Raw genomic sequence first — 27,399 nt, forward strand, 5'->3', positions numbered from 1 at the left:
CACACTCAAACTAATAGAAGAAAAACTAGGGAAGCATCTGGAACACATGGGCACTGGAAAAAATTTCCTGAACAAAACACCAATGGCTTATGCTCTAAGATCAAGAATTGACAAATGGGATCTCATAAAACTGCAAAGCTTCTGTAAGGCAAAGGACACTGTGGTTAGGACAAAATGGCAACCAACAGATTGGGAAAAGATCTTTACCAACCCTACAACAGATAGAGGCCTTATATCCAAAATATACAAAGAACTCAAGAAGTTAGACCGCAGGGAAACAAATAACCCTATTAAAAAATGGGGTTCAGAGCTAAACAAAGAATTCACAGCTGAGGAATGCCGAATGGCTGAGAAACACCTAAAGAAATGTTCAACATCTTTAGTCATAAGGGAAATGCAAATCAAAACAACCCTGAGATTTCACCTCACACCAGTGCGATTGGCTAAGATCAAAAACTCAGGTGACAGCAGATGCTGGCGAGGTTGTGGAGAAAGAGGAACACTCCTCCATTGTTGGTGGGATTGCAGACTGGTAAAACCATTCTGGAAATCAGTCTGGAGGTTCCTCAGAAAATTGGACATTGAACTGCCTGAGGATCCAGCTATACCTCTCTTGGGCATATACCCAAAAGATGCCTCAACATATAAAAGAGACACGTGCTCCACTATGTTCATCGCAGCCTTATTTATAATAGCCAGAAAATGGAAAGAACCCAGATGCCCTTCAACAGAGGAATGGATACAGAAAATGTGGTACATCTACACAATGGAATACTACTCAGCTATCAAAAACAACGAGTTTATGAAATTCGTAGGCAAATGGTTGGAACTGGAAAATATCATCCTGAGTGAACTAACCCAATCACAGAAAGACATACATGGTATGCACTCATTGATAAGTGGCTATTAGCCCAAATGCTTGAATTACCCTAGATCCCTAGAACAAACGAAACTCAAGACGGATGATCAAAATGTGAATGCTTCACTCCTTCTTTAAATGAGGAAAAAGAATACCCTTGGCAGGGAAGGGAGAGGCAAAGATTAAAACAGAGACTGAAGGAACACCCATTCAGAGCCTGTCCCACATTTGGCCCATACATATACAGCCACCCAATTGGACTAGATGGATGAAGCAAAGAAGTGCAGACCGACAGGAGCCGGATGTAGATCGCTCCTGAGAGACACAGCCAGAATACAGCAAATACAGAGGCGAATGCCAGCAGCAAACCACTGAACTGAGAATAGGTCCCCTATTGAAGGAATCAGAGAAAGAACTGGAAGAGCTTGAAGGGGCTCGAGACCCCAAAAGTACAACAATGCCAAGCAACCAGAGCTTCCAGGGACTAAGCCACTACCTAAAGACTATACATGGACTGACCCTGGACTCTGACCCCATAGGTAGCAATGAATATCCTAGTAAGAGCACCAGTGGAAGGGGAAGCCCTGGGTCCTGCTAAGACTGAACCCCCAGTGAACTAGTCTATGGGGGGAGGGCGGCAATGGTGGGAGGGTTGGGAGGGGAACACCCATAAGGAAGGGGAGGGGGGAGGGGGATGTTTGCCCGGAAACCGGGAAAGGGAATAACACTCGAAATGTATATAAGAAATACTCAAGTTAATAAAAAAAAAAAAAAAAAAAAAAAGAAAAAAAAAAGATTAGTTGGGAGGTGGGCCTGGTCATCTGTGCCTGCAACCCAAGCTACTCTGGATACCGAGGCAGGAAGATCATGAATTAAAGGCCTCTTGAAGCTACAGAATGAGTTCTAGGATAACCTGTGCAACTTAGGGAAAGTCTCTCTTGAAAGGGTGACTGTGGGAGAGAAAGATCAATACAGGTATAACTTACTGGCCTAGCCCACATGAGGCTGTAGGTTCACTCCCCAGTCCTGAGTGGCCAACTAGTTATAGAAGCCTGTAAATGCAGATCTCCCTGGGACTACATAATCTCTAGGCTCACAGGATTTCTCATGTCCAATGGTTAATTTTTCTAAGGGGTAGAAAGGATGGGAGGACAGTGTCATCTGTCTTGGTAAACCTATGTCCTTTTATTCTATGTAGGATTTTCATCATGGTAAAGTCCACATGGAAGGTCCCTGCCTCACTTATATAGCTGCACCCTACAGCTCAAGGCTGAAAGAAACTGCAAATATTTCCAGGAGCCCTCTGTGAAATAAGCTGAAGAACAAGATAGAAAGTGTTCTCCTTCAAAAAATAGGGCCTAACGAGATGGTTAGAACTTTTAACTCTGCTTCTTCAGCTAATTCTCTGATGTATGTTAGTTAGAATCAGTAGCAATGGGGAAGAGGGGAATACGCACAATGACACTAGTAGAAAGAGCAACATAACTATGATCCCCACGCCTGGGAGATTCAGGTACAAGGGACAGAAGTTCAAGGTCATTCTAGACTACATAGCAAGTTTGAGACCAGCCTGGACTACCTGAGACCCTGTTTTATTGTTGTTGTTGTTGTTGTTGTTGTTGTTGTTTGTTTGTTTGTTTGTTTGTTTTGTTTTGTTTTATACATTTTTTTCTCTGTCTTTATTAACTTGGGTATTTCTTATTTACATTTCGATTTGTATTCCCTTTCCCGGTTTCTGGGCCAACATTCCCCTAACCCCTCCCACTCCCCCTCTATATGGGTGTTCCCCTCCCCATCCTCTCCCCATTACCACCCTTGCCCCAACAATCATGTTCACTGGGGGTTCAGTCTTGGCAGGACCAAGGGCTTCCCCTTCCACTGGTGCTCTTACTAGGCTATTCATTGCTACCTATGAGGTTGGAGCCCAGGGTCAGTCCATGTATATAGTCTTTGGGTAATGGCTTAGTCCCTAGAAGCTCTGGTTGGTTGGCATTGTTGTTCATATAGGGTCTCAAGCCCCTTCAAGGTCTTTCAGTCCTTTCTCTGATTCCTTCAACAGGGGTCCCGTTCTCAGTTCAGTGGTTTGCTGCTGGCATTCGCCTCTGTATTTGCTGTATTCTGGCTGTGTCTCTCAGGAGAGATCTACATCCAGTTCCTGTCAGCCTGCACTTCTTTGCTTCATCCATCTTATCTAGTTTGGTAGCTGTATATGTATGGGCCACATGTGTGGCAGGCTCTGAATGGGTGTTCCTTCTGCCTCTGTTCTAAACTTTGCCTCCTTATTCCCTGCCAAGGGTATTCTTGTTCCCCTTTAAAAGAAGGAGTGAAGCATTTGCATTGTGGTCATCCTTCTTGAGTTTCATGTGTTCTGTGCATCTAGGGTAATTTGAGCATTTGGGCTAATATCCACTTATCAATGAGTGCATACCATGTGTGTTTTTCTGTGATTGGGTTACCTCACTCAGGATGGTATTTTCCAGTTCCATCCATTTGCCTAAGAATTTCATAAAGTCATTGTTTTTGATAACTGAGTAGTATTCCATTGTGTAGATATACTACATTTTTCTGCATCCATTCCTCTGTTGAAGGGCATCTGGGTTCTTTCCAGCTTCTGGCTATTATAAATAAGGCTTCTATGAACAAGCCTCTGAAGAAAGAAATTGAAGAAGATCTCAGAAGATGGAAAGATCTCCCATGCTCATGGATTGGCAGGATTAATATAGTAAAAATGGCCATTTTACCAAAAGCAATCTACAGATGCAATCCCCATCAAAATTCCAACCCAATTCTTCAGAGAGTTAGACAGAACAATTTGCAAATTCATCTGGAATGACAAAAAACCCAAGATACTAAAACTATCCTCAACAATAAAAGGACTTCCAGAGGAATCACTATCCCTGAACTCCAGCAGTATTACAGAGCAATAGTGATAAAAACTGCATGGTATTGGTACAGAGACAGACAGATAGACCAGTGGAATAGAATTGAAGACCCAGAAATGAACCCACACACCTATGGGCACTTGATTTTTGACAAAGGAGCCAAAACCATCAAATGGAAAAAAGATAGCATTTTCAGCAAATGGTGCTGGTTCAACTGGAGGTCAGCATGTAGAAGAATGCAGATCAATCCATGCTTACTACCCTGTACAAAGCTTAAGTTCAAGTGGATCAAGGACCTCCACATCAAACCAGATACACTCAAACTAATAGAAGAAAAAGTGGGGAAGCATCTCGAACATATGGGCACTGGAGAAAATTTCCTGAACAAAACACCAATGGCTTATGCTCTAAGATCAAGAATCGACAAATGGGATCTCATAAAACTGCAAAGCTTCTGTAAAGCAAAGGACACTGTGGTTAGGACAAAACGGCAACCAACAGATTGGGAAAAGATCTTTACCAATCCTACAACTCATAGAGGGCTTATATCCAAAATATACAAAGAACACAAGAAGTTAGACTGCAGGGAGACAAATAATCCTATTAAAAAATGGGGTTCAGAGCTAAACAACGAATTCACAGCTGAGGAATGTCATATGGCTGAGAAACACCTAAAGAAATGTTCAACATCTTTAGTCATAAGGGAAATGCAAATCAAAACAACCCTGAGATTTCACCTCACACCAGTGAGAATGGCTAAGATTAAAAAAACTCAGGTGACAGCAGACGCTGGCGAAGATGTAGAGAAAGAGGAACACTCCTCCACTGTTGGTGGGATTGCAGACTGTTACAACCATGCTGGAAATCAGTGGACATTGAACTACCTGAGGACCCAGCTATACCTCTCTTGGGTATATACCCAAAAGATGCCCCAACATATAACAAAGACACATGCTCCACCATGTTCATAGAGACCCTGATTTAAAACAAAAACAATAGAGCCAGTAATGCTCAAAACTAAAAACCAAGTAGTATTTCTTCTTACTGTTTTCTGGGGTTTTGTAAAACTATTGGGTCATTTAATCTTTTGTTCAAGCCAGTTTGAATTGAATGTGAAATCTTTGAACATGTCTACAGTCATAATCGTGTGTTAAATTCACATTGTTTAAACAGGCTTCCTTGGCACGAAGAACACACAGGGATATGGCTGTACACCTGTCTTATTATTCCCAAATTAGCCCTGGCACTCAGGAGTTGGTCTTCTGAGACAACACAGCCCAGTTCAGCGGGTAACAATAAACAGCACCCAGCTGTCCAGTTATCAACTGCTCTCTTAATAAGCTGTGTGCAGACTGCTTCTTAGCATATTCTCTATATGCACACAATCTGTGGGTTCAACTTACGGTGGACATGATTGTCAAATGGCAGGCCACCACATTTACATGTGGAAACTAGTTACCAGGGCTACCGTGTCCTAAGCTCACTGTTCAAGGCTGAGCTCCTTGCAACATCTGGGCATGTCCAGCAGACGGATAGAATTGCTACCTGTGGGATCAACTCATGGGGGAAAATGAGAAAAGCAAGATTCCTGTCTGTAGCTTTTTCTGTGGGGCCAAGGGACCCATACTCGGCTGCACTAGAGCCAGCAATAGCCACTGAGCAGGACTGAGTGCCATGCTGGCTGTCTCTGCAGGCCTCTACATGGTTTGCTGTGATGTGAGGTCCAAGAACATTCTGAGGAATCTAAGAACTAGAAGGGGCTCTTGCTCATACCTTAAGTTCCATTATGCCTACAAGAATCCTTTTCTGTCTATGTAGAGAGACCCAGAGTAGAAAAGGATGTGCTCATTCTTGGAACTGCATCATCTTTTCATGAAGAAAAGTCAGTTGATGGCATAGCTGGAGCTTACAGTACTAATATGATCAATATTAGTACATAATTAAGTCAGGTTAAAACAAAGAAGAATTTCCCAGACCAGCGCTTAGGGCTGTGACCACCCATGACCCACTTTTAACAAGACAATGGGTAGAAGTTTCTAGAAAGAATGGGAAGCTACTCTTTATTTAAGCAACACTTGAATACAAATACAGAGTCAACAGGACTTTCCATTATACCAAAGCATGTTTCCTTTACACATTGGCCCATAATGTGTTCCATATGTGCCTATATTTTACAGAATGTATGTGATTCTCACTTTCTTATTTTAAACAGTTTGTTTTATTTAGAAAAGAATCTAATGTCATAATTAAAGTCTTAGTCATTGGATGTTAGCACCGAAGGGGCTACTCAAAGTGACTTCACACCACAGGAGATATTGAACAGCTACTAGAGGGAGGGATGCTAACTAGTTAAACTTCAGATATCTGTGGTAAGAGCTGGCTGCTTCCAATGAGTCGTTCATTACAGATGCTATGCTAAGTCTCCTGGTCTTGATTATGTAATTCTCTTTTCTATTTGTCTCTTTGTCCTTCCCTCTCTCTACTACCCATTCATCTCATCTAGTATCTCTCCACCCTTTTTGACTTCCTGTCCTTCCCCATCCTCCTGTCCGTACACCCCACCATCCTTATCATTTATCTCCTTGTTACCCTTTCCTCTGCTTGCCAGCCTACTCTTTCCTCCGTCCTGGGCTGGTGGTTCCTCTGTCTCTCTGCTTTTCCCATTAGAAGCCTTCTTTTGTTTCCTTGTGCTTTTACCAGTTTCCGAGATAGGACCCTTACCAAACCTGCTTGTCACTGAAAATGGCTTCTTCTTACCAGATTTCTTTTCATCTGAATGTTGCACATTGAAAATGACATCTTTCATCTGGATACCTTGTTTGAGCTTCTTTATTTTAGAATCATAGAGAGAGAATTCCAAATCCCATGACCTGTTGTACTTTATGGCCACTATTTGTTCCTTAAAATGCTTCAGATCCTGCCTCACCGAAGGGGCGATTTTGAAGCAGAACTTTAGCCCCAAGCTCAAGGTGTTGTCTGTTTTCAACATGTCAAATAAGAACTGCAAACTGAGAGTCACCTCTTCATAGTTCTCCTGATCTACCAGCTTTGCCACTTCTTTGTGTGTGGCCTCTCCTAGCTGACCCTGGTCCTCCTTCACAAGGAAGGACATGGCATAGAAAAATTCCTGGAAGCTAATGTGGCAAAAGCTGTAGAGTTTCTTGATGCCGAGCCCCTCTCGGTAGTCAGTGCAGTTCAGGAAAGCAGTAAGGCTGGGGCCATCTAAGCTGTGCTTTCTGAGGACGTCCTCTTCAAATAGCAGCCTCTGGTGCCGCATCCCCTCCGCTGCTAAGGAGCACAGACCCCGCAGTACCTTGTGCCTGGTAAGCTCAGAGCTGTCCCCATTGCCATCAGTGGGCAGAAAGGTGGACACATATGCAGTGAAGATGTCTGTACTGTTGCTAGGTGTCTCAGAGACTTCCTGGCCTCTCGCCATCTTCCCCTTCAGCCAGGAGCAGACCACCCAGCAAATGCCTGGAACCTGGCATGCTTTATAGAGAACAGCATTGTTTTGCACAAACTCAAGGGCGTTTCTCAACTGCTCCTTATCCGTAAAATAGGAGCTGAAATATGTCTCCCTCTCCTCCTCAGAGAAGCCTAAGACATGGACATGTCGCCGTTCACCCAGCATGGGCTCCAGACTCTGCAAAGCTGGAGGCCGTGTAGTGATGAGAAGAGAGCATGGTACCTCCCTTCTCCTCATCAGAATGTGTAGTACGCGCTCGGCACGGCTGGACTTCTGTAACTCATCATAGCCATCCAGGATGAACAGGAGCCGCTCAGGCTGCCTCAGAATCTCTGTGACTGGGGCTTGATCATCCCCACAACACCAGCAGATGAGGTTGGGCAGGTCACACTTGGGTAACAGGACCACTTCTCTGCAGCTCACGTAGAAAACGTAATCAAACTGGCCCGGGTACAGCTTACCTTTGGCCCAGTCCTGCACCAGTTTTTTGACCAGGGTTGTCTTTCCAGTGCCCGCGGATCCTTGCATCACCACTATGGGCGGTGTTGAGTAGGACTCCGCCTCCGGAGCAAATAATGTCTCCACATGGACAGGATCCAACTCCTGTTCCAGGTCAGAACAGGAAGGTGATCTGAGACTCCCTGAACTAGATGTGGCCACCAGGAGCAGCTTGTTGTGACTGCTGTTTACACCCCAATCTTGCCTCTCCTCCAAGCAGAGCACGTGCTCCCGGTAGATTTCTCTGTAATCTGAGTAACACAAATGGGGTTTCGGGTGTTGAGTGTGAACAACAAAAGGCAAAAATCAACCCTTCAAACCCTCAGATTGCCCTTTAGTCTCATCTTCTACCCTCCCTAACTTGTATTGCTTCGAAGATTGTAGTTGTGGCTTCCTGAAGTGAAACTATTGGGTCGGGGGGATGTTTTGTATGTGAGACTCTTTGTATCTACTCGTGAGAATGTGCTGTCGGAGGGTATGCACTGTGTGAGGGAAAGGGTGTGCACATCTCAGTGTCAGCGTGTGTGACTATACATAACTACCTTCGAAGACCTGTGAAATTTTGTCATGGGTGAGTTGAGGACAGAGAGAGGAGAGAGAAAGGAAGCTAAAAAGCTGGTGAAGTAACTGGAATCTGTTCTTGGGAAAGGGGGAGGGGTCAGAGCTAAAGACTACCCAGCAGATAAACAGGAGCCATAACTTCCTGGGCCTCACTTTCTCCCCTCCCTTCCCCTCCCTCCCTCTGCCCTCCCAACCCTCCTTTTCCCTTTCTCCCCCTCTCCCTACTGCCACTTGTGTATATCTGTGCACAATGTGTATGTGGGTACAGGAATGCATGTAGAGCCAGAGAGACAACCTCAGACAAGGTTCTTCAGGTGCTGCCCTTAGTTTTTGAGTCAGGGTTTCTCATTGAGTCAAGAGCTCACCAAGTAGACTATGCGACTACCCAGTAAGCATACTAGAGCCTCCTGGTTCTGCCTTCCCAACACCAGGATTATAAATGGGGTGCATGTCTTCAACCCCAGCACTTGGGAGGCAGAAGGAGGAGGGTCTCTGTGAATTTGAGGCCAGCGTGGTCTACAAAGAGAGTTCCAGGACAGCCAGGGCTCTGTTACATAGAGAAACTCCATCATGAAAAGCAAAAAAAAAACAAAACCACAATAAGTGCACATGCCCAGCTTAAAAACCAAAAACAAAAACAAAACAATCAATTCTGATGTTTGAACTAAAGTTCTCACACCCATGCTGCAAGCCCCTTATGGGCAACTGTCACCTCACCATCCCAGCTTGTCCACTCCTGTTTCTACAGCACAGGAGGACTTGGGGATGAAAGAAAACTGAGAAAGATCACAGGTGTCCACAGAGCCCCCGGACCTGTATCCCGAAATAAGAAACAGGTGGCTATTTAGTCTCTGTTGCTGACGAGATTCACATTAGTCCACTGACTCCTCCATGCAAAGCAGTGTTGCCGCCTGTCACGAAGCTGGGAGTTGTGAGCCACGCACCCTGATGCTGTTCTTTCTACTTAGCGGGAATCGCTCTACCAGTACTGTGCCCCATCCACATGCCCTTCTGCGTCCCCACCCCTTCTCCAACATAGCAACTACAGGTAGGAGGTGGGCTGCTTTGCTCAAAAGGTAACATAAACCCCTACCTTCAGCCCAGGATCTGTACTTAACATTCTTCGGACCCCTTATCTGGAGACTACCTTAGACTTTGGGGCTCTGGGGATCCCCAAGGAGAGGGCAGTGTAAGGAAAGGCATAAATCACAGACTAGTCTGTGGAGTACCTGGGGGTGTCTTTGGTGCTACCATCACTTCCCTCTCTCAGGTTACACTCACCATTCAGACAAACCTGGTTGAGATAGTCTACAAGTTCCATCAAGTTCATGGCATGCAAGCTCCTGCCCACCACTCTCACAGCTTCCTGTGCTCCATACATTGAAATCAGTTTTGATGCCAGGTCCACCTGACTCAGACCCTCCAGTTCCCCTCGGGCCAGATGAAATTGGGTCACATCCCGTAAGTGGAACTTCAGCGTCTTGAAACTGTTCTCCTCAAGGTCATTCAAGGCCCAAAGCAACGCCTCCTGGGGGCTGTTGGCCCTTGCCAAGGCCATGGTGGTCAGAGTTCAGTCCAGCCACCTGGAAATGAGAAGTAATGAGAAATGATGAGTGGGGAACAGCTGGAGACTCCCCAACTGCCCTCCCTTCTGGGTTCTTGGCAGCCTGTGGAGCAGAAGCCCTGAGCAAGACCAGATGAGTGCAAAGCTCCAAGAAGGGCAAGTAGATGAGACAGCAGGGGAAATTGCCTTAATCATTCCTGCTGTATCAGATAACATGTGTGACGGGCTGGGTAACTCGAGCAGAGAGGTCCCCCTTCCTTCCTGCCTTCCTTCCTTCCTTCCTTTCTTCCTTCCTTCCTTTCTTCTTCCCTCCCTCCCTTCCTCCCTTCCTTCCTCCTTCCTTGCTGCCTGCCTGCCTGCTTTCTTTCTTATGTACGTGTGTGTGTGTGTGTGTGTGTGTGAGTGTGTGTGTGTGTGTGTGTGTGTGTGTGTGTGTGTGTGTGTGTGTGTGTGTATTCCCGGCAGCCTCAAATATTTTTTATAGCTGAGGATGATCTTAAATTCCTGATCCTCCTGCCTTTACCCCCTGGGTACTGTGATGACTGCCATGTGTCATCACACCTGGTTCTATGCAGTGCAAGGGATTGAACTAGGGAACCGTGTGTGTTGGGTATCCATTCTACCAACTGGACAATGTCCCCAGAGGTCCATAGGCACTCTCAAATTAGACTCAAGCATTAAGTCTTAAACTAGCATTAAGAAAAAAATGTTTGAGATTTTTACGTTTCAAAAAGTGAGTCTTCCTTTGATTGTGAATGTTTACAGAACTTATACATGTCTGCTAAGACCACAAAGATAGGGAGATTAAAAATCTCAACTCTCAGTCCACTGCCTCTTATACCAGCATCATGAGCTCAGCCACTCATAGGATCCAAAGTTGGTCTCTAGTTTAGGTAAGGAGACAAGTTCAAATTAGGCTAAGAAGGAAACAGGCACTATTAGTGCTTAGTTTGTGCCAGGATACTTCTTCAACTCAGCATTTACTTAAGGGAAGGAGAATGACAGTGATGGCAAGAGGACTTCAGAATCTTGGAAAACTCATTATCTAAAGTCACGAGGAATCCATTGCATGTCTGGGGATGCTCAAAATAGTCTTTAGTAATAGTCTTGGCACTGCTCAAACATCAGTACTATAATTGAATTCCAGTGAAAGGAAGAAACCTCTCAGAGACACAACAGGACCCAGGGACTCTTGCCATAGGTCTTAGACTATGGGACTGCAGAAGCAGGGACACATTACCCCCAAAGTGTCAAGGATAAAAAGCTCTGACTCTAAGGCATCTAATTTCAGAAGGACAAGAAGACAACAGCAGAGCTCTGGGCCAGTCAAGCTCAGGCTTGAAGTGCTGAAGCGGGAGGGTGAGTCAGCTCCATGGGGCAAGAAGACACCAAAGTTAGCTGTCCAGGAGACATGTTACCTGCTGGTGGGGTTAGAATTAAGAGTAAAGGCGTGAATTCTCAGACACCTACTGTCTATCTACAGGCTTGGTGTTGGGGGTGGCGTGTAACCCAGGAAAGACCTCAATGATCCGGGAAGCAGAGCCCACCCATCAACTCCGTCAGTTGGCATGAGCAGCTTAACCTCATTTGTCAAATGTTACACTTGAGAAGCAAGGAAGAGACCAAAGGCATGAACCATTCTATTGCCAAAAGAACAGCACAGCACAGAGATGATCCGCATCCCTCCCTGAAGCCATTTGTCCTCTTTACAACTTGACCCCAGGCCAGACTGGGACAGTTTGACTAGAGACAAAGGAATTGGGGCTCTGTCACTGTCTCCTCTGACACTGTCCCATTTCTTCAAATTGGCGAAGCCACTGAAGAATGTGTTCTGGCAAAACAATAAAGGAAGAAAAGAGGAATTCTGTGAACTAGGAGTATAAACACGGTCCTAATGTCCCTAACAGGCAGCTGCTCAGTTGGCCTAGAGAGCAGAGAGTCTCTAAGTCTCCCTAAATCTGGAGTGGTTTCTCCAAAACGATCCTCAAGATGAAAAGAGCAATGGATTGCACTTTAACCAGTGCCTCTGTCTCTCTGCATTAGCTCTGGAGAGACAACCAAAAGTGCAAAACCCAGCAGTAAGTTACCAGAAAACTAGAAACGAAAGAAAAGTAAATATTTTGGGACAAACAAAAGAATAAGACAAACTGCAGCACTTGGGGAAAATGTGTGCATACAAATAGTAGTGTAACCACCGGATTACTAAAATCTGTAATATAATCACAATGAAGGGATAGTGGACAGGTCACTGCAGAGAAGGCTTCATGGTTAAGAGCTCTCTCTGGCTGCTCTGCCAGAGGACCTGAGTTCAATTCCTAGCACCAACATGGCAGCTCACAACCATCTCTGTAACTCCAGTCCCAGAGGAGCCAATATCTACTTCCGGCCTCCGAGGACATCAGGTGTGCACATGATATGGTGAGATATAGATACAGCCGCAACTTCCATACACATAGAGTAGGAAGTTTTAATTAAAAAGAATGATAAGGGGATAGTTAGAATAAAAGGTCAATGGATGATACCAAAAGCTTTGAGTCAAAAAGAATTGTGTGTGTGTGTGTGTGTGTGTGTGTGTGTGTGTACACAAAGACATTTAAAAATCTAAAGTATTTGTCTTAGGAAGATGATAAGGATAGTGAGAAAGATAAAAACCGAAGACACAGACTTTGTAATATGTTGAGTTTCTGATACAAACACGTGCATCACTGTGGTAAAACTAAGTCATAGATCATCCCAGAAAAAAAAATCTAGGAGGCAAAGAAGTGGTAGAAATGTTCTTCAGGAAACTAGACAATGCAGGGAATCTGCAGAGGTGAGGAAGCACTGGCCCAAGCAGTCTTTACCCTCACGTGGAAAGGGTGGGGTATTTTTAAATGCCAACAAAAAGCATCTAAAGGAGGCATCAGGCTAGAAATACCAAAGGTGGGGGTTGAGAACGGGGACTGGACCAGGATCCTGAGAAAAGGAAGAAAATCAGCTTTTCAATGAGAAAGTTTGTTAGACAGAGAGGCAGTTGTGTGGGTTTCCTGTTATGAATATGCTTGTGGGCATGTCTGACAGATGCTCTAGTCTATCTGATGAATGGCTAACAGAATTCCCAAACAGCTTGGCTGTGATGGTAGCAGGAAAGAGGAGAAGCCAGGATGTGAACACTGCCAGCCCTCTCACCTGTGCACCTTTCCCCAAGCCCCAGGTCACAGTGCTCTGTGAGAACTCCGGAGTCCAGGGGAAACATCAGGAATGGGATCTGACTTGCTCAAAGCCTTAGGCAAGCTCAGGCTAGAAATTAAAAACCAAAGTACCGGAGATCGAGACCAAGAAGCCCACATGAGAAAACAAAAGAATGAGACATGGCTTTCTAGACAACAACCAGCCGAGGCTACTTACTGTACAGATGACAGATCTCAAGGCCCAAGTCACTGTGCCAGAGATTCTTAGTAACACCTCAGTATTTATAGAAACAGGAACTGAGTCTAATTGGAGGGGCGGAGGCAAGAAATGAGATGATGTTAACCCTGCCCTGGCTAGAGACAGAGGTGAGGACAAGAGAAACTGAGTATCCAAAAAAAGAAGATAAACATGGGGAAGACAGGGTCAAGGATACAAATAGAAAAAGTGAGAGAAGAAATAGAGGGAGACATAAAACACATAAACTGAGCAGAAAACAAAACAGAAGGGAGAAGCAAGAGCAGAGAGCTGGAGAGAGACAGACGGACAGACAGAAAGACAGACTGAGACAGAGACAAAGAGACTGCAAGAGGCTTCCTTTCAGTCCTTGAGGTGGGCTAGGTAAATAGCCTACAGGCCAACCGTCATATGACTCCCTGGTAGAGAAGATCCTGGTTTGGTTTGGTTTGATTTGGTTTGGTTTGGTTTGGTCTGATCTGGTCTGGTCTGGTCTGGTCTGGTCTGGTCTGGTTTGGTTTGGTTTGTTTTTTTTTTTTCAGGTATAACTTTTCAAACACACTTCCCAGAGCAACTAGAAAGTGACATGTGATAGGGCTAATTTTGTCCACGCATCACTGAGAGTTTCTGTAAGACTGTCCTTGGGATGAGACTATCATTTGAATCAGTAGCTGACAAAAGCCAACTGTGCCCCTTATCCCACCAGATGAGGCCTGAACAAAGGAAAGGCCTGGTCCTCTCATGAATAAGAAAGATCTCCTCTTCCCATCCCATGGGCAAATACCAATCCCTGACACTATTAATGATACTCTGTTATGCTAGCAGACAGGAGTCTAGCATGGCTGTCCTCTGAGAGGCTCCACCCAGCAGCTGACCCAGACAGATACACACACCTACAGTCCAACAGTGGATGAAGCTTGGGGACTCTTATGGAAGAATAGGAGGAAGGATTGCAGGCTCCTAAGAGGATAGGAACTCCACAGGAAGACCAACAGAAGCAACTAACTTGGATCCTTGTCGCTCTCAGAGACTGAACCACCAACCAAAGAACATTCATGGGCTGGACCTAGACCTCCCTGCACATGTGTAGCAGATGGGCAGCTTGGTCTTCATGTGGGTCCTGAACAATTGGAGCAGGAGCTATCCTGACAGCTGCTGCCTGTACATGGGATGTGTTCTAGCTGAGCTGCCTGGTCTGGCCTCAGTGGGAGAGGAAGCTCCTAGCTTTGCAAAGACTTGAAGTGCCAGGGTGGGGGCATTCCCAGGGGGCCCCCAGCCACTCAGAGGAGAAGAGGGAAAAAATGAGGGAATGATTGTAGGAGGGGGTGACTGGGAGGAGCAGTGAGCAGGATGTAAAGTGAATAAGTAATAAATAAATAAATAAAATTTTTAAAAGGAGGTCTCTGCTTACCATTTAGATGGACCATGTTTCCCTCATTTGAAGATCCTAGAATTTTATTTTTATATATAACATAATCTACATTATGCACATACATATATGACATGAAAGCAGAAAGAAAACTAGGGGAAGGAAAAATACTAATGGGGGAGGACTGAAAAGAGGAATAGGTTGGGGCTGGAGAGACAGCTCAGTGCTTAAATCCTGAGTTCAATTCCCAGCAACCACATGGTGGCTCACAACCATCTGTAATGGGATCTGATGCCCTCTTCTGGTGTGCATGAAGACAGTATACTCATCTACATAAAATAAATAAATCTTTAAAAAGAGAGAGAGAAGAATAGGTGAGAATATCCATCTGAGGACAAAGAATCTATGCCAACAAGAAAACTTCTCAAAGGAGCTGAGGAGAGCCTCGCCAGGTTAAGAGCACTTGCTATGCAAGCATGAAGACCTGAGTTAGAATCCCCAGCACCCACATAAAAAGTCAGGACTTAGCTCGTGAGCCTGTCACCCCAGCATTGTAGATGGTGAGACGGAAGGATCACTGGGGTTTGCTGACTGACAGCCTAGCTCCAGGCTCAGTGAGAGACACAGTCTCTAGGGAATAGAGCAGGACACTCAATGTCCTTCATGTCTGGCCTTCATACACACACTCATGAGTACACACACACACACACACACACACACACACACACACACACACCTGTGCATATAGCACACATTAAAAAAAACTTTAAAAAAAAGAATGCTGGGCAGTGGTGGCACTTGCCTTTAGTCCCAGCATTCAGAGGGGCAGAGCCAAGCAGATCTCTGAGTTCTAGGGCAGTCAGGGCCACACACAGAAACCTTGTCTCAAAAAAAAAGAAAGAAAGAAAGTAAAAAGAACCTCTATACTTCTTACTCTGAGAAGGATCATGAGTTTCCTCTGGTCTTCTGAATAAAATTAAAACATTGGTTCACAGGGTTTGAGTCTGCTGGCTCTCAGAATTGAACCAATACTTGCTGCCTGAAGATCATAAAACACTCATTTTTCATAATCACAAATGCTTTTTTTTATTTTCTTAATTGTGTATGCGTGTATCTATGATTAGGAATGTACGTACACGTGAGTGCAATTCCTGTAGAGGTCAGAAGAGGGCATAGGTTCCTCTGGAACTAGAGTCGTGGGTACGTGGATAGCTCTCTCTCTCTCTCTCTCTCTCTCTCTCTCTCTCTCTCTCTCTCTCTCTCTCTCAGAGCCATCCCTCCACTGCCAAAATTTTTTATAGCATAAAGGTCTTTTTTTTAAAGATGTGTTTATTACTTATTCATTCATTCATTCACTGACTATGAATACATTCTCACTCTCTTCAGACACACCAGAAGGGGACATCATGTGGATGCTGGGAATTGAACTCAGGACCTTTGGAAGAGCAGTCAGTGTTCTTAACCACTGAGCCATCTCTCCAGCTCCAGCAGAGGCATCTTAATAATCAGTTCCTGCCCCTGCTTACAGATCTATCCTTTCTTTTGATCATGCTATCTAGCCACCAAATCCTTTCCTTAAATGTACTAGGCTTGCTCTCATTCACTTTAAGTCCTCTGCACTAACTGTTCACTCCACCAGAAGGGCTCTCCCTCCAAAACCGCAAATAATAGCTGGCTGCCTGCTTTCTTCAAGTCTCCACCCCAGCTTGATACCTTCACTGTGACCTAACCTAAACTTTCACAACTTTTCTGCCTTCATAACCTCCACTGATCATTTCTTTCTCATAGCACGGTTAAATAATGATGATGATGGTGGTGGTGGTGGTGGTGGTGGTGGTGGTGGTGGTGGTGGTGGTGGTGGTGGTGGTGGTGGTGGCAAGGAATACGATGATTACTATCATAGCATTTTCTAACATAGGATTTACTTTATCCTTTTCTTTCCCCCAAGAGAATGCAACCCTTTGTTGTTTAGTTCACCTGTATACCCAAGTACCTAAAAAAGAGCCTGGTGCATACTAAACATTTAAATTGTTGAATGAATATGCCTTCCTAGTGATACCTTATGAAGCCATCACAAAGAAAGCACTATGCACGGGCATTCAGGAAGCAGAGATAAGGAGAGCTCCAGCCAGCGTGGACTGCGGAGTAAATTATGAATCCAAAATTCAATTGACTGATTGACTAATAAGTTAAATGGATGCAACAATGAATCTCCTTTAAGACTGATATTTAATATCCAATTTAAGCCTAAAACAAGAATTGAGACTTTTACACTACTCTGTTCCGCCACCTGGTGGCAATTGTGTAGATTGCTAGTTGCTTCCTCCCCACCCCCAGGAGGTCCCAAAGTTACTAGGAACTACTTTAGCCTACTACATACTGAGTGCGCATCGGACAGAAATTAAAGCGCACACAGATCACTAAACTTTACAACCAGCCGGAAATTCCAATGCCCAATAGTGAGCAAGATATGGGTCACGTGGTACAAATTTAGCCAATCAAGGTTCTAATACTACCAACTCACGCCCTTCCGTTCTAGCCTCTCTCTTTCTCGGCAAGATGGCATCCCCAGCCGTACCGGCTAGTGTCCCTCCCGCCACTGCAGCCGCAGCCCCGGCGCCGGCCGTCACCTCAGCCCCGGCTTCAGCCCCGACCCCACCCACGCCAGCTCCAGCACAGGCTGCGACTCCCGCTGCGGCACCGGCTCCCGTCTCGTCTGATCCTGCTGTAGCTACGCCTGCAGCTCCGGGCCAGACCTCAACCTCCACGCCAGCCCCTGCGCAGACGCCGGCGCCCTCGCAGCCCGGGCCGGCCCTCCCGGGGCCTTTTCCTGGCGGCCGCGTGGTCAGGCTACATCCAGTCATTTTGGCCTCGATCGTGGACAGCTATGAACGCCGCAACGAGGGAGCTGCCCGAGTTATCGGAACCCTGCTGGGTAAGTTCTGGAGAAATTAATATTTTCTTCAGTCCATCTTCCTCCTATTCTCGTTCATCGTCCTTGAATTCTTATCCTGTTTATCTTGTTGCACCTTCTTGCTGTGGCTTGCCTTCCCAAATGATTTGAATCCTGCCGAATTTCAGTTAAGCCACAGGCATGTGCAAGGAATACGTATGAGCGATTGCATAGTTTGCGATAATTGAGCTACATATTATTTTATATTCCCAAGAGTGAGATAAAGAGAGGGCATGCTGCCAAAAACGAAGGCCCAAATGCCAGCAAATTCAAAGCCCTTGACCTGTTTAAACACAGAACCCACATTTCCCTCTTATCCACTGACCTACCGCCACCCCAACACACACAGATCGTACCCACCACCCACGTTAGGGAAGAGGATGTGTCAAAAGCTTCCTCCAGTTCACCAAAAAAAACAGGTTATTTCGAAACATATTCTGGATATATAGCTTGTTTTCCTGAACTTTTCAGACAAACGCTTGTCCCAAGGTCTTCTCACATACTGGTTCCTAGAGAAAATCCTATATATGCATTAGGGGGATATTGACCTGGAAACCAGGAAAGGGAATAACATTTGAAATGTAAATAAGAAATACCCAATTTAATAAAGATGGGGGGACCTATATATGCTCAGCTCCAAGTTCCTGCTCATGCACACGCGAGCACACACACACACACACTACCTCCCTCTCACTCTCCTTTGATTTCCATTTGGACACAAACTGTTGTGTTTACAATCATGATTCCATGTTTACAATCATTGCTAACCTTCAAGATGAAGAGTAATCTTTTCTTTGCCTGTATTACAGATTTGGGGAAGTGGTTTATGTTTAAGTAGCTTGTAAACTTGAAAAGCACTAAACACTGTTGAATATCATTCTCTGGGGACTTCTGAGCCTATCAGCCTTGTTTCCTCTCTGCCTCGGTGACAGCTTTTAGACATTGCAGTCCACTCTAGTTGTACCCATCATCTCTTACTGGTGGTCTTCTAGCAGGCCATGCACCGTAGAAGATGATCCAAGAACTGTAGGGAGGACAGGGGTTGTAGTCACACTCCAGCAGTTACTAGCTTTGTGTCCCCTGACAAATCACCGTCAGAGCCTTGTTTAGCAGGCAGGTTTTTGCTTGTTTTTGTTTTGTTTTCCAAGGGCAGCAGACATTTTTTAAAATTTTTATTTTATGTTCATTGGTGTTTTGCTTGCATGTATGCCTAAAGGTGCCAGATCCCCTAGAACTGGAGCTACAGACAGTTACGAGCCACCATGTGGGTGTTGGGAATTGAACCCAGGTCCTCTGGAAGAGCAGCCAGTGCTTTCCACCACTGAGCCATCGCTCCAGCCCCAGCAGACAGTTTTTGTGAGAATGAAATATTATAGCAAGTAGTTAATGGCTGGCATACCTCAGGTACAGGAACTGTTGGTCATCCTCTGTCACATAGGAGACCATACCATACATTCCCTTGTCTTTGACAGAGTAGGCGTTTACAGGAACTTAGAGTTAATACCTTGTCTTTTTATCAGAACACACTTGCATTTTCTTTGCCACATATCTTTCATGCTCTTCATTTTATTTCAGTCCAGAACTCTAATCTCAGTGTCTCTGTAGTTGTAAACTTTAACCGTATATTGGCATTCTGTAACTGCCCTACTGTGAGCTTCTGTAACAAAAGAATTTTGTATCGGGGACTTGCCACATAACAAATACTTTGAATTTGCTATCTAATTTCCAGTCTCTGGAGCTGTTTAATTAAAGAAATAAATGTCTACCCAAGGTTTATGTTGACCCTGTTTTATCGTAGGACGGCTGTAGTGTATGGTTCTCTATCAGGCTGAGACCCACTCACTGCTCCCACTGTTACAGAACAGTTACTGGTAGAAAAACAAATGAAGCCGTATGTGCTTGGTAGAAGCTTAGACTTTCTTGGTTCTTAATTTGTAAAAGATTTTGTGTGGTTAAATGAAATCATCGTTGAGTTTCATGCGTCATAGAGTTGTTAGGTACTTAGAATTTAAAATTAGTCAAAGGAATACTGCTGTAACCTTAAACTCAAGATGGAAACACAGTCCCTGTAAGTAACTACTGTACACAGGATAAGCATTCTGCTTGCAGGTACCTGTGGAAACGTAGATGTAACTACTTAGAAGGTTATGAAGGAGTTGTACATAGCAAGATGTACAAGGTCATGGTAAGGTGTAACACATTTTCAACGTGAAGTAAGTCCTTAAATGGACAGTATCCACATGTGATTCCAAAAGGAGCAAGACCTGGATTTAAAATCTTGCGTGTTGCTGTAGGACTTTTAAATAATTTTCAATGACTATGCCCATAGGTTAAAGTTCTTTGTAAGCACTAGCACTACTAAGCCTAGTGTCCTTTATCCTTTAAATAAAAACCTTAGCTATTCAAATTATAGGATATAAAGATTACTAGAAGTGTGTTCTAAATATCATAGTTTTGAAAACTCTGAGAATACCCAGGAATGCTTTTTTTTTAATCCCTGAATCTCAAAAAATAGCATGACAGGAAATTGAAAGCTGAAAAACGTATTTGCTTTCACTTTATGTAGTAGTTCCAAAATGTATCACTATTGAGAAATAAACATTTTTTTAATTTAAGAATGAAACAAGATTTTAAAAATAAAGCCCTTGGCAACTCTGCTGTCTGAAGAGGTCGTCATCAGCCCTTGGTGGTTTGGACACCTACCTGCCCTTGGGGCTAAGAAGACTCCACCATGCTCATCTCTGCATGAGGCCCTTGTGCTCATTCCAAAGCTGAGACCAGAAGAAATTAGAGAATATGGCTACTTTGTGGAGAGTAGTAGACCTGAGTTGGGCCTGGACAGCAGATTGAGGGCATTCTGGTAAAGCAGACGCACTTGTGAAGCGGAGGCAGAGAGAGATGTAGGAGAGTGAAAGATGGGAAATAGAGATGACAGGACATGGTGTGATCAGAAGTGCAGCATTAGAGGATGGGTGGGTGAGTTCTAGACCTGCAGTTGTGCACAGAAGAAAGGAGAGACAGAGTTTGACTTGGTCCTGGTAGATATTCCTTCTGAGGTGCCACTGAGTGTGTCAATGGATTTTTCAAGTAGCAGATTGAGTAAGCAGGGCTGCAGGGTAGGTCACAAGCCTGCCCTTAGTTCAGTTCCCAGAACCCACATGATGGAAGGAGAAAACCTCCTGCAGATTGTCCTCTGACCTCTGTGGGCAACCCATAATTAATCAGTGGGAAAGAAAGGCAAAATTTAGCAATAAGTATGAAGAAGCAAATGTAGAGAGGTGTGGGCAAGTATGTCCTAGCCACCAGAAGATAAGAAGTAACTGAAATAAAGAGGTAGATGAACTCACCTACCACAGGGATTGTTAGCTGTGTTATTAAAAAAAAAAAAAAAAAAGTCAGGAAATATTTTCAGCTTTGTGTGTAGTCTGTCACAGCTACTCGACTCTGCCTTTGTAGCTAGAAAAAAAAGGCATAAATGATGCAAAAGAGATTAGGCACATAAACAAGAACTGAAATGTTTCTGGGTCAAGACTTGACCTAGAAAAGGAGCATAGACCAAAAACTAGGAATGCTAACAGTGCTGAAATACCGAGGTGTCAGGGCAGCCAACAGATTAGGAAGAGGAGGGAGAAAGCTAGAACAGACTGGTGTCCTGGGGGCCCTAGGAGAAGAGGCTCTGAAATGGGGGAAGCAGTCACAGCGGTCAGAAGTTGGTGAGTAGTTAGAGAATGTATGCCCGTGGATTAAGAACGCTGTCTTAGGGTTCCATTACTGTGAGCAGACACTATAACCAAGGCTACTCTTAGAAAGGACAACATTTCATTGGGGCTGACTTACTGGTTCTGAGGTTCAGTCCATTATCATCAGGGTGGGAAGCACGGCAGCATCCAGGCGGGCATGGCACTGGAGAAGGAGCCGAGAGTTCTACATCTTGTTCAAGGGAACCCAGGAGAAGACTGGGCTTCCCTCCCTTGTGGCTAGAAGGAAGGTCTCAAAGCCCACCCCCCACCCCCACAATGGCTCGCCTAGTCCAGCAAGGCCACACTTCCTAATAGCAGCACTCTCTGGGCCAAGCATATTCAAACCACCACAAACACAGTTCAGAAAATGAAACCATAGCACTAGCTACTAGCAGAGACATGTTAGAAGGGGTAGGAGTAAAGAATTTAAGGGAAGGTACCAGGACATCAGAAGAGAGTGAGGTTGGGACCCATGGCTCAGTGAGATCCAGGAACTAGTATGAGAGTTAAGGGTCTATGGTAAGGACCCCTGTGGGGGTGGAATGACTCTTTCACAGGAGTCTCCTAAGATTATCAAAAAACATGTGTATTTAGATTACATTTATAACAGTAGCAAAATTAGTTATGAATTAGCAATGAAAATAACTTTATGATTAAGGGTCACCACAACATGAAGGTCACAGCTTTAGGAAGGTTGAAAACCACTACTCTGGAGAGTACAGAGAATTGTGGGGAAGGGCTGGTAGTGGGAAAATAACAGGCAAAGGAGACCTTGAGAAGGGACACTTAATCCAGTCTGGTGATAGAAAGAAGGGTTGGGGATCCTGAGTTTGAGTTCTCTGGGAAATACTGGTTCTGTTGATGCGGAACTTGGGGCTAATGTGTTGGCTTCATGTTTGCTGGCTTTGAGGCCATCTCCAAAAGCAGGAGCTGTAGAAACAACTCAGTTAACAGAGCACTTGCCTATCGTGCATGAAGCTCCAGCACCACATAAACCAGGTGTGGTGAAGCATGCCTGTGATCCTAGCATTGGCTGCTGGAGACATGAGGCCCAGGAGGTCTTGTTCATCTTTAGTTCAAAAGGCCCCTGACCCTGGGGTGTGGGGAGGGGGTAGTCAGGGGCTTTGGGGTCTTGGGGTTATGTAACACCTGGCCCTTCTCTCTTTACCAGGAACTGTTGACAAGCACTCGGTAGAAGTCACCAACTGCTTTTCAGTGCCACACAATGAGTCAGAAGATGAAGTGAGTTGTGTGGATTTAAGCGGCCCCTTTGTAGATCACAGCCATTTGACTACTGGCTTCCCCGAAGGTCCCACTGTGCTGTCTGTAACCAGAGCTGCAGCTGAAGCTCTGCTTTCCCTGTCCACATTGGGCCCCCTCAGATGGTGGGCTTGACAGTTTTTCCTAGTCAGCATATACTTCTAGCTTCTTAACCTCCTCTCCTGCCTTCCCCCTTAGGTGGCTGTTGACATGGAATTTGCCAAGAATATGTATGAATTGCATAAGAAAGTCTCCCCAAATGAGCTCATCCTAGGCTGGTAAGATGGGGACGGTGGGAGTGGATGGAAAGTCTCATTGAGGGCCAGGCCATTGTCACCAGACTAGATCTTGTCTCCCCTTTCAGACATAGAACACACAAAGCATGTGGTCTTGAGAGCCTATAAATTCAGTAATTTGATGATAATTTGATCTTATAAAGTCAAGAATATTTACTTTCAGTTACAGCTTTGGTTGTGCAGAGTTCTGTCATATTGTTAATTACTGCTAAACGGGTGTCAGAACCCCAGCAACACCCACAGCACTGTTGTCTTCGGTTGGTATCAGCTGTCACGTGTCTACAATTGCTGTTTCTAGGTATGCCACAGGGCACGACATCACAGAGCACTCGGTGCTGATCCATGAGTACTACAGCAGGGAGGCCCCGAACCCCATTCACCTCACAGTGGACACGGGTCTTCAGAATGGGCGCATGAGCATCAAGGCCTATGTCAGGTGAGTCCTGGGCAGTGCAGGCATCTAAAGTGACCCATCGTGCCTGGATGGCATCCCACCCCTACACGCAGGTCTGGTTCTGTGACTGTCTTCTCTTCAGGAACTGTATTCCTCTTTTAACAGCTGTCGTTAGAGAAGTTTCTGAAGTGGTCGGACTCCATAATTACACTCACTGGTCCTACTTACACTGGAGTATCTGTTGCTTGTAACCATTCCTAATGAGAAAACTACTGTTGCCATCGTCTGGGACAGATAACCCTCACATGATGTTTATCATGGTCCTTCTGTGCCTGTACTTACTGCTTTTCTGAATTATCCTTAGTTCTGCATTGTCTTCGTCTGCTTTCTATTGCTGTGATAAAACACTGACTAACACCAACTTGGGAAGGAGAGGGCTTATGTCACCCTACAGGTCCCAGTCCGTCATTGAGGGAAGTCAGGGTGGGAACCTGGAGCAGATCCATGGAGTAATGCCACATATTTCTGTGTTCCCCTGGCTTGCTGAGACTGCTAATTACACTGAGGACCACCTGCCCAGAGGTGGTACCACCCACATCAACAAGAAAATGCCTCACAGACTTGCCTGCAGGCCAGTCTAATGGGGAATCACCTGCTTAGGTCAAGTTACAAAACCCTAACCAGTACATATTCCTAGAACTTAGCACAGTATTCATAGACTAGAGGATGCTGGCATTGTTTGGAGCACATCCTTTAAGCTAGGATTGAGTATACCTTTGAACAATAACATAGCAGTATTAACACGTAAAACTTGCTGGCAGCTACAGTACCATTTGTCAGGGCTTGCCAGGGAAGCTTTAAAGCATCTGAGGAAAGCGCTTATTACTGTAACTGGGCCCTTCCCTTCACCTCCTTGCTAGTCTACAAATTCATCTTCTTCAAAATCCAGCTAAAAAGGCAGAGTTGAAATAGGCACAACAATTCTAGTGAAGTTACTTCTAGCACCCAATCTAGTGGCTTGGGGCATGAATCAGTTTGGTCTTTTATTGATAATGAAAATTACAGGCCCAGAAAAGATTGGTCCAGTATGTCTAGTTTCCCTGGAAATGGGTGTGTCTGGCCAGCCAGGAACATGCAGAGTCCTGCCATCCTCACTGGAACTGTGGTGTATGACATCATCCTATGCCTCTCTAGGCCAAAGAGAAAAGGAAAGTTTGCTCACAAGATATTTCTGGGCCAGTCCTGCCTTTCTCAAGTGGAAGATACTAACTTTGTGACTACTTTCCCAGCCTGGTCTACACACGGAAACCACTCCTAAGGGCATGGATTTACCTTTTCTCCTTCTTCCCCAGCACTTTAATGGGCGTCCCTGGGAGGACCATGGGAGTGATGTTCACCCCTCTCACAGTGAAGTATGCGTATTATGACACTGAGCGCATTGGAGGTGAGTGTCCCCCCCCCCCCCCCCCCCCGTGCATACTTGGAGATCCTAGGATTATTCAAGGGAGGAGCTGTTTCTCTGTGACAAAGATGGAGGCCTTGGGTAGCTTAAAGAACAGATCCAATGATCATGTTGACTGAAAGTTGAAGGTTTATTCAGGGTGGGAAATTGTCAGTGTCGTGGTCCACACAGTCATCCTTACAAGGCCAGAAGCAGTAGTTAGCAAGCAGGTGCAGTGAGGGGAAGAGCAGGGATTTGGGGGCTGACTGCTTCCAGAAGGCATGGAGGGAGTTAGTAGGTGGTTAGAGACCTCTTTCCTCTTGTGATGACAGGTATTCTCTGTTACCTCTTTACTGCCTGTCCCATACTCTCACAGTTGACCTCATCATGAAGACATGTTTTAGCCCCAACCGGGTGATTGGACTCTCGAGTGACTTACAGCAAGTGGGAGGGGCCTCAGCCCGGATCCAGGATGCTCTAAGCACTGTATTGCAGTATGCTGAGGATGTGCTGGTGAGAAATAGGAAGGGAAGAGCAAGGGATGGTGGGCATCCCCCCCGGTCTGATGCTGACATGACAGTCCCTGACAGGACAGCACCTCATTGTGTCTTTGTTTTGTGCTCAGTCTGGGAAAGTGTCTGCTGACAACACAGTAGGCCGCTTCTTGATGAGCCTTGTCAACCAAGTACCCAAGATAGTTCCTGATGACTTTGAAACCATGCTCAACAGCAACATCAACGTGAGTTCTGTGGCTGAGCCCGGGAGCTGGGGAGAGGGACTGCAGCTGCCTTGTCCAGGTTGGAGGCAGTACAGTATGTTCAGGGAGTCTCCAGTCCCCTAAGCTTGTCTAAAGTACTATTCATATTGAATAACTTGTTAACTAGACTCAGAAGACTTGCTAAAACCCAGTGTAACAAAGACATTTCCTACTTCTCCATCTGTATTCATAGGCCACACCCCCTATACTCCACAGGGCTACACTGCAGTCCCCCATCTATAAGTATCAGAGAGGATAGCGTTCATGCACATTTCCTTCCTGGCTTCTGCCTTCAACCCCGACTCAGTCTCCCCCCACTGGCATTTATCCAGGACTCTTCACAGCCAGGGTCCATGATGGAGCTGCCTTCTGTCACCGTTCCATGTAGCCTCTCATCATTGCTTCTCCTTTTGTCTTCCAGGACCTGCTGATGGTGACCTACCTGGCCAATCTCACCCAGTCACAGATTGCCCTCAACGAGAAACTTGTAAACCTGTGAATGGGCCCCAAGAGCACTTGTGCTGGTCGAGGTTTTCACCACAGGCTTGAGACTGAAGTGGAGGCAAAGGGTTTCTTTGTGGTCTTGAGTCACAGTGACTCAATCAGCTCCTTGTGACTCCAAATAAACAGAGCTTAACCTTTTGTAAATGAACTTCATCTGACGTGAGTTTATTGTTGGCTGAGAGGGGCAGCATGTTCTTGAGCTCATATAGAAGCCAGGAGTGGGCACTGCAGGGAGAAGCTGGTTACGTGTTGGCATGACTCACCCACAGTGGTTGCGCCCACGGCCTAGGCTGTGGTAGCGTCACCCAGCCCCATGCCAGGCAGCTGCTTTACAATGATACTTTTTTCTTCTCCTCTTAGGATAATGGCAAATGGAATCTCCAAGATTGTTTTAGTTTTTGGCTTGGTTTATTTGGGTTTGTTTTTTTTTTTCTCTTTTCATTTTTTTCTTCCATAACATCTTACCTGGCAATCAAGAGAGTTGCCTTGTGCACAGTGTGGAAGGATCTAGAAATGTGCTAGTGAGCTGGAACAGGAGAAAGGATGGGCACACACCTCAGTCCTGGGACCCATGAATCCACAGGAGCAGAAAACCTTCACGGTGAGGAGTAGCCGCTTCACCAGCCCGTTCGACCTGGAAAGGTATCCCAGTACAGACACACGTGTCTGATGTGCATGTGCCTGAACAGACCAAAAGCCAGAGAATGGAGAACTTAAAGAAGTCAAGCAGTCAGTGGCTGGTCACCTTAGAGGTACAGGGAGGCTGGCAAGTGGAAGCAGTGCGTGTTGGTGCCTGGTCTAGTATGAAGGTAGGCGGCAGGTTAATGGGTGTGGATTGATGACATTCCTGTGGTATTCTTCATTGTCACCCAGCTTGACTCCAGAATTAACAGACTTTTAAATGAGAAAAATACATTGAAAATAATGTGGAACAGAGGCTTTTGTTTTTTAGTGTTGTCTAGTTGACCGTTTGGAAGAATACTAATATGCCAAGACATCTGGGGTTGTAACTGTAGAATGCCTAGGGTGCATGGGCTCTGGGAGGTGGGAGGTTAGTGACCCATAAGGTTGGGTATGATAGCATACCTAAAATCCCAACCAGGGCAGGGAGCCAGAGAGTCAGAAAGTGAAGCTTATCCTCACCTGTGTGTAAGCATGACACCTGCCTCAACCACCTCAGACCCTATTCAAAAACCCAACAGCAAAGAGAGTGCTCATGAAAAATACAGGCAGCACTTACTGAAAGATCATATGCCCAGGCGAGAGTGTAACGTTTCCTAAGGTAACTTCGTATTGGTCAAATGCAAAGATACTTTGATACAGGCAAGCTGTTTCTAAATCTTTATCTGGAAAAATAAAAATTTCTTCCAAAACAGTTTCTGCAGAGAGTACTACCCCTGTCTCAGAACTGTGACCACCGCAGATGTACTGACTCAAAAACAAGACTTTA

At 45.3% G+C, this 27,399-nt stretch overlaps 2 protein-coding genes across 2 annotated transcripts; one reads left to right on the plus strand and one right to left on the minus strand.

Moving 5' to 3' along the window:
* Nucleotides 1–5,778: 5,778 nt before the first annotated feature.
* Nlrp10 (NLR family, pyrin domain containing 10) lies at nt 5,779–13,278 on the minus strand. The gene is given in 3 exon segments (NM_001106291.1): nt 5,779–7,956; nt 9,548–9,849; nt 13,218–13,278. Coding segments are annotated over 2 exon segments (2,010 nt in total). The 5' UTR covers nt 9,825–9,849; nt 13,218–13,278; the 3' UTR covers nt 5,779–6,223.
* A 3,861-nt stretch (nt 13,279–17,139) lies between these two features.
* Nucleotides 17,140–26,097, plus strand: Eif3f (eukaryotic translation initiation factor 3, subunit F). Its single transcript, NM_001277302.1, is given in 8 exon segments — nt 17,140–17,539; nt 22,469–22,539; nt 22,756–22,835; nt 23,152–23,289; nt 24,600–24,691; nt 25,065–25,201; nt 25,314–25,427; nt 25,867–26,097. Coding segments are annotated over 8 exon segments (1,086 nt in total). The 5' UTR covers nt 17,140–17,163; the 3' UTR covers nt 25,945–26,097.
* The last annotated feature ends 1,302 nt before the right edge of the window (nt 26,098–27,399 follow it).

The sequence above is a fragment of the Rattus norvegicus genome, chromosome 1 (genome assembly GCF_021556685.1).
Source record: "Rattus norvegicus strain SHRSP/BbbUtx chromosome 1, alternate assembly SHRSP_T2T, whole genome shotgun sequence".
Lineage (NCBI taxonomy): Eukaryota > Metazoa > Chordata > Mammalia > Rodentia > Muridae > Rattus > Rattus norvegicus.